This window comes from Artemia franciscana, chromosome 10 (assembly GCF_032884065.1).
Source record: "Artemia franciscana chromosome 10, ASM3288406v1, whole genome shotgun sequence".
NCBI classification, from domain to species: domain Eukaryota; kingdom Metazoa; phylum Arthropoda; class Branchiopoda; order Anostraca; family Artemiidae; genus Artemia; species Artemia franciscana.
The window spans coordinates 12,223,695-12,236,273 of NC_088872.1; the positions used below are offsets into that span (position 1 = coordinate 12,223,695).

The 12,579-nt window shown below is 33.8% G+C and overlaps 1 protein-coding gene across 5 annotated transcripts in view; it reads left to right on the top strand.

Annotated features, from left to right (window-relative positions):
• The window catches only part of LOC136031795 (rho GTPase-activating protein 7-like), a 259,438-nt gene that overhangs the window by 78,596 nt on the left and 168,263 nt on the right, over window positions 1-12,579 (top strand). For all 5 annotated transcript variants that reach the window (XM_065711587.1, XM_065711584.1, XM_065711588.1 and 2 more), the window contains one exon: window positions 7,172-7,738. In XM_065711587.1, coding sequence (XP_065567659.1) covers window positions 7,172-7,738 — 567 coding nt within the window. The remainder of the gene's footprint in view (window positions 1-7,171; window positions 7,739-12,579) is intronic.

The window sequence follows — 12,579 nt, forward strand, 5'->3', positions numbered from 1 at the left end:
CGCTAATTTTTTTTTCGTTTAGTAAATATTACTTATTGCTTAATCAGACAATACAAGTTACATTTACTCACACCATGACACCCACTAGCTCATAATCTCAAAGGCCAGCCACGGCCCATAGTAACCAAAAGTTTAGAAGTGTCTTATGAAGAAGATGTCTGGTGAGAAACGATTGCCATTTGTAGCTGATCCAGGAAGAATAACTATTATTTAAATAAACTAGTAAAGTGTAAGTACGAAAACAAATTTGTTTGTTTTTTAACAAGGAAAATCACTTTTGCATAGGAATCACATGTCTTTTTTTCTTTTCTTGTTCTTCGGGTTTTAATTGGGCACTGGGACATCATAAAGAGCTGTTTTATATAGGTCTCTTCAAATATTCGTTCGAAAGCTAATTTTTAAATATGGGTATTTCTTATAAATTTGATATGAAAATGCCACTGTAAAATGCCACATAGCACAAAAAATGGCACCTTGGTACTATTTTGGGATAGAAAAGGCTTGGAAACATGAAAAGGGTACCATCATAATCTTCCTCTTCATCATCATAATCTATCCAGTGTCTAGCATATTCACCCTCCCAGCTCCCTTAATAAGTTTCATAAATCGTCAACTAACAGAACCAGGCTATTTTTTGTAGCTAGTCTGGTTCTAGACTAGTTGCATTAATTTACAAAATTTAGGGATTTATTTTCCAATATTCGGATGGTGGAAATTCCTTCTTTTCAATTAAAATACCAAAAAGGGCATTTTTTTGTGAAAATAATCGGAAAATATTTCTAAAATTTAGGGAGGCAGGAGGGGAGTACAGGAAATCCTGCATGGAGGAACTGTATGTTTAACGAAGAATACAGTTCGTTACTATTGGTAACGAACTGTAGTAAGGAGCAACCCGGCTCAATAGTAACCGAAACTCTAAAAAATGGAATTTTGATACCAATAGTTACATCAAAATAATTGTATTTTAATGCTGATTTTAAATATATATGTTTCATCAAGTTTAGTACAGATCTTTTAAACTAGAAGATTTTTTTATTTGAGCAAGAACTCATGTTGACTTCCATAGTTTCTTTACCTAAGTTGGAAAAAGATCTTTTTATAAGGTTCATTGTGTGCATTTTTAAAACCTAAGAAAAAATGGATTTTTATATGGAAGTAAAGAGCGAAGTTGAAACTTAAGTTAAGAAGTCGCAATTTGTGCAACACATTCATGAAAAACTGTTTTAAATAAACTGGCTCGTGGTATTTCCCTATAGATAGATATAGATAGAAAAATAAGTGTATTTTAAAGCCAAATATACAGCCATGAACGCAGTACAATAAAATAAACGAAAGGCACAAATAACATATACTTTGATCATTGGTAAACTTTGATATATTGGTTCAATTCTGAAAAACTAGCGCTTTCCTGAAAACTTGGATTGCAAGAGAATTTAGAGAATTAAAATTGTATAGTAGAATTTATTGATTTCATGGCCGGTAAAAGACTATTGACGTGTTTATAGGTTAGTGTTGTATTTTCTGTAGAGTATTTAAGCATTCTACTCCTAATCCAGTTATGTTATATTTATTTTATGTTTTGCGTGATGTTTTTTTTTTTTTTTTTTTTTTTTTTTTTTTTTTTTTTTTTTTTTTTTTTTTTTTTTTTTTTTTTTTAATCAATTACAGATGTTTAAGAAGTTTTAGTCTAATGGGATGTTTAGTTTTGCTTAAATATGTTCTAAAATCAAACTATCTGACGTTTCGTGAAAAACAAAAACTAAAAAACATAAAAAATGGAAAAATATGTTTTGGCGGGTTTTCAAACAATTCGTGGTAACAAACTGTAGTAAAGAGTGACCCAGCTCAATAGTAACCGAAAATCTAAAAATGGAATTTTGATACCAATAGCTACATCAAAAGAATCGCATTTTAATGCTGATTTTAAATATATAAGTTTCATCAAGTTTAGTTTTACCCATCAAAAGTTACGAGCCTGAGACAATTTGCCTTTTTTTAGAAAATAGGGGAAAACACTACTTAAAAGTGATAGAATCTTAATCATAAATCTTAAAATCACACCATCATATTCAACATATCAGAGAACCCTACAGTAGAAGCTTCAAGCTCCTATCTACAAAAATGTGGAATTTTGCATTTTTGCCAAAAACAGATCACGGATGCGTGTTTATTTGTTTGTTTTTTTTCCCAGGGGCTATCGTATCGACCCAGTGGCCCTAGAATGTCACAAGAGGGCTCATTCTGACGGATATCAAAAGCTCTAGTGCCCTTTTCAAGAGACCAAAAAAGTTGGGGACACCTAGGCCCCCTCCTACGCTCATTTTTTCCCGAAGTCACCAGATCAAAATTCTGAAATAGACATTTTAATCAGCATAGTCGAAAAAACCTAAGAACTATGTCTTTGGGGACGGCTTACTCCCCCACAGTCCCCGTGGGAAGGGCTGCAAGTTACAAACATCGACCAGTGCTTACATATAGTAATGGTTATTGGGAAGTGTACAGACGTTTTCAGGAGGATTGTTTTGGTTGGTAGGAGGGGTTGACGGGAGGGGGTTGTGTGGGGGGGGGGGGAATTTCCATGAAGGAGTTTGTCATGGGGGAAGGGAATTTCCATGAAGAAGGCACAGGATTTTCTAGTATTTAAATTTTTTTTATTGTTTTAAAAAGTAGAGTTGTGACAAAGAGTCACACTTTAGCGTAAAGAGCGGGGCGTTGAGGAGGGGACAACCCCTGTCATATACGGGATAATTTCTGCTCGTTTTAAGTTTTAATGTCGCTCCTTACTTGCAGTTAAAATAATTTGTTTTTTTTTATTTAATACTTTAAAAGGTTAGTTATATTATGTGTTTGAGGACGGCTTAGCGGAGGTGCTTGGTGTAACATCTGTTTTTATATCTTCGTTTGGTTTTTAGAATTGTTGAAAATCACCCTGGCTCTTTTGGCTTCTCTTAATTATTTATATATTTTTTCGTTTTTCATCAAATTTAGTTTACTTAGTTTGAGAGGGGGGTGTCACATAACATCTTCTGGATCATCACGTCTGAGATGCTCATAGACAGGCACGTACATCGGATTTTTTCTTCTTTTTTTTTTGGGGGGGGGGGTTCAGAAATATTTTATTATAATTTATAATTTGAACTAGGATTGTCCGAAAATCAGAAACTTTCCGGATTTCGGGAGGACTAGCCCCGATGCCTCTTCTGCCGTGTTTACTCCCTATTTGTGGTTATGCGTGAAATTCATAGTTTCCAATGTGTTTCAGTAGGAGCAGAGTCTGTTGGACGATTATCATAAAAAAGGCGTAGCACATCTTCTTTTGTTAGAATCAGAACCCTACTGAGTGTATAATGAGAAACACTTCCTTGGAATTATGGCTTCAGATATCCGTTGTATTTCGTCAAACTTGTTTTCAGCTAAAAATTAATGGATGACCATTTATATTGTTAGATAAGTCAACGAATTATTTCTTCTGTTCAACTAGCCACACTACAAGGTTTAATTCTGACTGGGCATGATTATTGCTTCGCCTAGCAAAAATTGCTTCGCCGAGCCACAAAAAAGTCTTCCGAAGCGATAAAAATCGCTTCGCTGCGCTCCAATTTGAAGTTAAAAAGACTGTGTAACAAGGTTCTATTTTGAAGTAAAAAGAGAATGTATGTTGAAAAATTAATAATAAGCCTTAGATAATATCCTGTATTGTGTGACATACGCTGCAAAGAATACAAGGGAATCAAAGAAAATGCATGGAAGGAGGTGGCAAAATCAAACAGTTCGTGGTAACGAACTGTAGGAAGGAGCGACCCGGCTCAATAGTAACCAAAACTCTAAAAACTGCTTCCTCATCAACGTCCTGCTCTTTACACTAAAGTTTTTTACTGTTTTAAAAAAGTAGAGTTGAGAAAGAGCCAAACTTTAGCGTAAAGTGCAGGACGTTGATGAGGAAGATATAATATAATAATAAGATATAGATATAAGAATAAGACATAATAATAAGACATAACAGATATAATAATAAGATATAATATAATAATAAGATATAATACAGATCCTTCAGTTAAAGCTAAAATAATTGATACAAAATGCTGAATCTTATATAAAAGAATTGCCTTCAGTGCGAATTGCCAAGCGATTTTTGCTTCACCAAGCGAATTTTTTTCTTCTTAACCAATTTTTCTTCACGCTGTGTGTATCCTTAGCTTTGGTATCCTTGTCACTGTTAAAGCATTAAAAATGAATCTAATGGATCTTCAAAGGAAGGTGCCGCTGAAAGTTTAATTATTAAGCGTTCATTTGTCAACGGAAATATTTATCTTGTGTATCAAAGATATTTTGGTGAATTACCGAAATTAATTGTTGAAAGCCAAACCCCACTAAAAAAATCTCACAATTATCGCAATTAAATATCGCTCTACTTACTCGCTTTAGCAAAAAGTATTAGGCTAACTACAAAATCGTGAGAAAACATATTTTTGAAAACTACTTATTATCTTGGATGACAGCTACTCAAAATGGAATACTATGGTATTTCGTTTCTTTTGTTAATACAATTGATGAATTTATTATAACAATTATCGACTACGTTAACTCAACAGGTGTTTGGCTAAAGCTTTTAATTGTTTTAAAAAGTAGAATTGTGGCAAAGAGTCAAACTTTAGCCTAAAGAGCGAGGGATTGCGGAGGGGACAACCCATTTCATATACGGAGTAATTTCTGCTCGTTTTAAGTTTTAATGTCGCTCCTTACTTTCAGTTAAAAAAACTAGTTTTTTTTATTTAATTTCTGAACGTTTTTGAATTAATGCATGTTTGATTTTGGCTCTCTGCTCATAAATTATTAAAATGAAATTTGTATGTTAATTCTTTTTTTGGCTAAATGGCTTTTTCTTAGTTTTGATCAGACGGTTTTGAGAAATAAGGGGTGGTTAAGGAGGCCTAGTTGCCCTCCAATTTTTCGGTTACTTAAAAAGGCAACTAGAACTTTTAATTTTTAACGAACGTTTTTATTAGTAAAAAATATACGTAACTTAAGAATTAACTTACGTAACACACTTTTATGTTCTTAGATTTTTATTATGTATACGAGGGGGTTTGTAGCCTCGTTAATACCTCGCTCTTTACATTAAATCGTAAGTTTTGTCCCAATTCTTTAAGAATGACCCCTGAATTAGAAAGGCCGTAGAATAAATAGTTGAAATTACAAAAAAATACTTTAGCATAAAGAGCGAGGTATTTATCTCCTCCTAAATACCTCGCTCTTTATGCTAAAGTATTTTTAGAACCCCTCATATGCGTAATAATCTCTGTTCGTTTTAAGTTTCAATGCTACTCTTTACTTTCAATTGAAAAAACGTTTTCATGTTTTTTTTTCATTGTTTTTTTTATAGTAATATTAGAAAATCCTCCGCCCTTTTCATTGAACTTTTCTTCCCCCATGACATATTCCTCGAAGGAAACATCCTCCACGGAGCCCCTTCCCCTCAACCCCACCCCCCAAACCAAAAAAAGCCCCCTGAAAACGTCTGTACACTTCCCAATAACCATTACTGTATGTAAACACTGGTGAAAGTTTGTAACTTGCAGCCCCTTCCGCAGGGATTTTGGGGGAGTAACTCATTCCTAAAGACATAGTTATTATGGCTTTCGACTATGCGGAACAAAATGGCTATCTCAAAATTTTGATCCGTTGACTTTGGGAAAAAAATGAGCGTAGGAAGGGTCCAAGGTGCCCTCCAATTTTTTTGGTCTCTTAAAAGGGCACTAGAACTTTTCATTTCCGTTAGAATGAGCCCTCTTGCGACATTCTAGGACCACTTGGTCGATACGATGACCCCCGGGGAATAAAAACAAAAAACAAACAAACAAATAAACAAAAAAAAAAAAAAAATAAACACCAAAATTAGATTAGATTGGTGATTTGTCTTTTGGCAAAAAATACGAAATCCCACATTTTTGTAGATAGGAGCTTGAAATTTTTGCTATAGCGTTCTCTGATACGAAGAATGCGATGATGTGATTTTCATTACGATTCTATGACTTTTAGGGGGTGTTTCCGCTTATTTTCCAAAATAAGGCAAATTTTCTCAGGCTCGTGACTTTTGATGACAAAGAATAAATTTGATGAAACTTATATATTTAGAATCAGCATGAAAATCTGATTCTTTTGATGTATTAGATATATTTGATGATTAGCGTGTCGTTTACTATTGAGCCGGGTCGCTCCTTACTACATTAGTTACCACGAACTGTTTGAAACCTTTTTTGTTGCATATTTGATGGACACAAAAACCTTCCTTATTCGAGAAACCACCTTTTAAAAATCATAAATTTTCTTCTGTTTAAAAAAAAATATTAAATGTCTCCACATGACTGAAAAACGTATGCAATATTACATATATATATATATATATATATATATATATATATATATATATATATATATATATATATATATATATATATATATATATATATATATATATATATATATATATATATATATATATATATATATATATATACATATATATATATATATATATATATATATATATATATATATATATATATATATATGTATGTATGCATATACATATATATAGTGTGTATGTGTATGTGTGTATATGTATATATACTTGGACGCCTGTTTATATATTTCAGGAGGATTGGGAGGGGACGAGCTTTAAGAAACTGTAGATGTAGCTAGGGCTTAGAAAATTACAGTTATTTTTCCAGAAAAGAGTAACAGTCTCTCTAATGTAAATTGTATGTGATTCCATTTTTGTTTTTTTTACTCAGCTTATTCTGACGGAAGCGTAGTAAATTTTCAGTCTCCTGCCTTTTTGGTCTCCCAATGTAATGAACTCCCCGTATCAGTTCGGTGGAAAATAAAGCGATTGTGTCAATTGTGGGGATATGAGGTGAGGCCGTTTGCCCCCTTCCTAAATTTTTGCTCCACCTCCCCATTGTCCCTACCTAGATTTTGGAAAGTAACTTTTTTGTCTTTATTGAAAATACTCTTTTTTTAGTATTTTGTGGAACAGTAATCGAAAAATAAACCAAAAATTGCCTCCGCTGGGTTTGAACAATCTTTTCTGTCCCCCTCCCACCCGAAAAAATTGAATTTGCTCCACTGAATAAAAGTCAAAGCTCTTTCACCGATTCTTTCATTACAGGCTGAGATGTTGAACTTATTAGAAAGAAGCAGTGAGGCCAAACCAGTTAATGAGAAACGAGAGCCACCACGTCCCCCTAAACGTCATGGTCTAAAACCTACATACGGTTTCAATGGAAAAACGAGCCCCGAAGCATTTCGAAAACGTCGGGTTAAAGAACGTTCAATGTCGCTTGATGAAGGGCCTAAAACTGACAGCTGTACACGTCAGCGCGTTCCCTTTTTTGTCAAAACTCGGCGAACCTCCTGCCCAGTTTTGAGTCACGGCCAATCATTCAACGAATCTGCATACAGGAACAGTTCTGAAATCTTAGACTGGTTGTCTAAAGCAATGGCTGAGTTTCATGATATAGTTGATCAGGAATTGTGTGATCTTAGAAAAAGTTCTCTTAGCCCCTGGGCTAGGTTTCATATAAAGGTGTTGGATAGTATAAGTCTTAGTCGTGAGTCAATTGCTTTGCGGTCACCTGACGAGCCCTCAGAGGAAACTACTCCGAAACTTCAAAGTGACAAAAATTCAGTGGTTCCAGTCCCGGCTCCCAGAAAAATGAAACCCAAAAATCCACAGGTTAGCATTTTTTTTTTACCTTGTGTTATTGTTGACAACACTGCATTACCAAGGAAAAAATCAGTGGGTTTAAGCAGAAACCTGTAAGAACCATTTATTTTTAATTTTGAAGCAGTGCGAATTTGGCTCTGGTTATTGAAAAGGCGTTATGTAGCTTTTTTAAAACTCTAGATTCACGTCACATCTCTCAAACCAAACAAGTTCTATCGATTCGTCGTAACCGTTTTTCCTTACCCTGATTGGTACTCAAGTATATAGCAGTTTTGCCAGTCATTAAATTCACTTCTCTGACATATTGTTGTCAAAATTTTTATAATATGACCGAGGAGTATACTGTTTATGACCAGGGTTGCAACTAATTTATTATGAACGAATTTCGGAATGTCAGCTAAAGAAGTTACCATCGAGTTTTAGGGTCCTTAAATGCAAGTACCCATGTTTTCTTAAGATCAATATTGTCTCTCCGTGTTAGTGTCAATATTTTTTTATGCCGAAATTTTCCGTATTTAGATTCTTATTTGGAATAATATTTATTAAAAGCCCAAACTTTAATCTATGTAAAACACAAATTAGAAGTATTTTAAAATGTCACGTGACGGGGAATATATATATATATATATATATATATATATATATATATATATATATATATATATATATATATATATATATATATATATATATGTACTGGTATATATATTTATCTTTTCCCAAAACTGCTCCATATTTTTGGGGAAAATTAGTATCTTGGGGTATTCTTGCAAAAAAAAAACGATCTAGATAAGTCAGAAGTCTGAGAAAATTCGTTAAGAGACTTAAGAGATTCGTTAAGAGAGTCATCATTCCTTAAGACATTATATAAGCATTTTCTTATATTATGTCATGCATAACATATATAAGATTGTTGGGTTTCCAATGCATCAGGTATTTATATAATATAATGTCTGTTGGACGGCCCAAAAACGAAAACTTGCAGTTGCAGTTACTATAAATGATGATTCTTTGGAACCAACACATGAACTATCAAATGTGATAAGATGTGAAAATTGACAACCTGGACCATCAATTGTGACAACACCAATACGCATCGAAAGGAATGGACATTGTTAAATTGTCTGACGTAATCAAAATCCAAAAACGTGTCAAAAATGAAAATGAAGAGCAGAGACACACACGGTTAGAAGACATGCGACACCGAGCTTGTGAGCAAGTAAAAAATGAAGAACAAAGACAGACGCGTTTAAAAGGCTTGCGACACCGAACATGTGAGCGACTCAATGAAAATCAACCCGGACAGCGAGAATCAAAACGTGTCAAAATTGAAAATGGTAGCGATGATTATTGGGTTTGATATTTTGACATGGATAAGGTCATCAATGCCTACCATACCTTTGTTTAAAAAAACAAACAAAGGCTCGGCGATGATTATTTCATAATAATGAAAGGCAAGCCAAGGTAAAACGAATCAGATTTTGACAAGGATAAAGTCATCAATGCCTACAATACCTTTGAAAATCAAAAACCATTGGAAGAAAAATAAGTTGCTGTCCCACCACCTGAACAATCAAAAGAAACAAAGGTTCGGCAATATGTCTTTCATAATGACAAAAGACAAGCCGAGGCAAAAGAAGAAGTTTTTGTCCCACCACCTGAACAATCAAAAGTAACAAAGGCGGACATCAGTGCCTACCATGCCTTTGAAAATCAAAAACTTGGACTAGATAAATCGTTGGAATAAAAAGAAGATTTTGTCTCACCACCTTAACAATTAAAAAACAAAGGTTCGGCGATATGTCTTTCATAACGACAAAAGGCAAGCCGAAGCAAAAGAAGAAGTTTTTGTTCCACCACGAGAACAATTAAAAGAAATCAAAGCATCGGCAATATGTCTTTCATAATGACAAAGACAAGCCGAGACAAAAGTTAAAGGTCCAATAAAAAATAAAATTTTACAAAGGCACTACTTCTAATTTAAGGTCCATTTGGACGTCATAACATGAAGAAAAGGCTCAAATTGTCTGGGTTTAGAAGACAAGCGACAACGAGAATCCATATAGAGAAACCCGCCGCGTGCCGAGTGCCGGGGCCCGGCGGTGAAGCCTCCTACACATTGTTAAATTTCACATTAAATTTAATAATATATACCATATTAAATTTCATATTAATCACCCCTTTGGAACTTGGTGCTCACTCCAAACGGATTCATGCATGATCCCTATATATATATATATATATATATATATATATATATATATATATATATATATATATATATATATATATATATAGCTTTAAATTATTTGAGCCTATAATTAGTTTCTTGCCATTCAAGTGAATAAGTACAACAAAATTCTGATGAACATTGGCGCTCTAGTTCGCTATTAAAGTTACTAGAATTGATACATCAGTTACTGTAATTCATAAGGTCAAACTGTAGTTCATAAGGACATCAAACTTCATTTTGATTATTAACCAATATAAAAAAAAAATACATTTTCTACAATTCTTCTTAGTTTCCTATAATATGTTCTTTGGTGGAACTTGACTGCTTTTATGCTACTAGTTTTGTGTCGCAAAAACATTCCGATCTAGTTTCGTCTCGTCTCTGTTCTTAGACAAAATACTTTTCAACCTGCGTTTCATCTGTCTCCAAACACAAAAAACGTCTCTGGATTGTAATTAACGTCTAATAACTTTTTGTCGTTGCCTCTTTGCCGAAGGACAGAACTGAAATCACGGTTTCAAGATCTTCTGAGAAAGGTTTGGGACAGGGTGATGTAATAATAAATAACAAATTTTGGTAATTGTGCACTATTTGGTAACCCGAGAACGTGGATCTACAGATAAGACAATAACCGATTTTTGCCTGTCAGTATCCGAAGATAATTAACTTAGGCTCAGTTGAAATCTATGTTGTAGGTACATTTTTATTAAGCATTCAACATATAGAGATAGTATTTTGATTGGGTTAGGCTAGGCTAGGTATTTGAATTAATGTATTCTGTGCGTCACCCCTACCATAATTCTTTGTTTTAGTTTTCATAATTTTGTTACTAAATTATTCAATTTTCATCGTACTTCACTATATTTCATTGTGATTAACCAAACATCACTTATCGAGTGTGTACCAAAAAAAGCACAAGTACCCACATTTTATTTCATAATTTTAATAAGAAGTGCCTAATATTTAGGATTTCGTTGGTCGCGCCTCCAGGGACCCCTTTCATGCGTACATTTGTACGGGATACAGTAGAGTACATAGTGACACATGTTTTAACGCTTTAACGTACAAAGCATTGAAAAAGTTGTAAAGACGGTTCATTCCACCTTTCCGTTCTAAATAAATAGAGATAATATTAAGAAACAGAGTACTTATCGGTTATATAATAAACACTCGGGAAGTGAAGTTCGATTAATGCTAATGAAATCAAACAAAATATGATGAAAATATAATAGTTTAGAAACAAATTTGATTATATATTTGAACACTAGGGAGGGGGGAGGTAAAGCATAGCATATATTATACTAATCAAACCAAACCAAAATACCAACTAAATACTTAAATAAGATATAGCTACAATTTATTTTCCAACCAAGCCAAAGCTAATTGTGTGGTATAAAGAAGTTGCTTGACCAGTTTCATGTTTCATGTTTGCATCATCGGCGATTGAAATTCTACAGTGTTTATTATATAACCGATAAGTACTAGAAACTGTTTTCTTCTTCAGAGACTTTTTTCTGTTATGTATTTTCTGACTCTCTTCAGTGGCACTATGTTGCACAAAGGATGTTATAATGCTAAGCATTATAAGTATAATGTCTATGCATTTGACTGATTAATCACATTTTTAAAGTTTCAACCAATTTTTTTTAATTAAATTTTTAACTTAACTGTTTTTGTCGGGAGGCTTCAGCAGGTATGGTAGAATAGAGGAGCAAAACGATATTTCAACGAAGGAATGATATCCTTCCATTATAAATAAATAATAAAAAAATAAATCAATGGGTAATTTTTAGATTCGAATTTTACTCATAGATTTTCCGTGTCAGTCTTCAAAGTTATCCAGGGGGTATCCAGGGCCGTATCCAGGGGAGGGTTTAAAACCCCTCCCCTCGGAAATTTTGTCCGACTTGTAAAAATGTAACTGAAACGCGCATGTACCAATTTTTGACCGGTTTAAAAAAATGTAGGCCTATCCCATCTCGCCGAAAAATAATCCCCATCCCCGAAAAAAAATTCTGGATACGGTCTTGTTGAGAAGACTAAAATCCCTTGAAATTAGGCATCAATGATCAAAAACCAGCCAAAAATGTCATTGATCCACATTTTTCAACCTTTTAAAACCGCAAAACAGCGAAAATAGAAAAGTTCTGCAGAGCTAATAAAAATGATATCTATGTAAAATTAAATAGCATTTTCTTTTATTTAATCATAACTATTCCATAAAAAGCTTTGCTGACCATGATTTGGCCGTAGATCGTTAATGAAAGTATGTAAGTATGAAAGTACATCTGTTGGATGCTCTTCTGTTCAGCCATAGATTTTAGATGGGCAGTGAGGGTACGTATCGCACAAACCTTGGTAACGAACTGTAGTAAGGAGTGACCCGGCTCAATAGTAACCGAAAGTCTAAAAAACGGAATAGATCTTAAATCAGATTCAGTGTATCAGAGAACCCGATTGCAGAGGTTTCTAGCTCTTATCTGCAAAAATGTGGAATTTTGTATTTTTTGCGAGAAGAAAGATCACAGATGCGTGTTTGTTTTGTTTTTTCTTTTCCCCAGGGGTGATTGTATCGACCCAGTGGTCCTAGAATGTCGTGAGAGGGAACATTTTAACG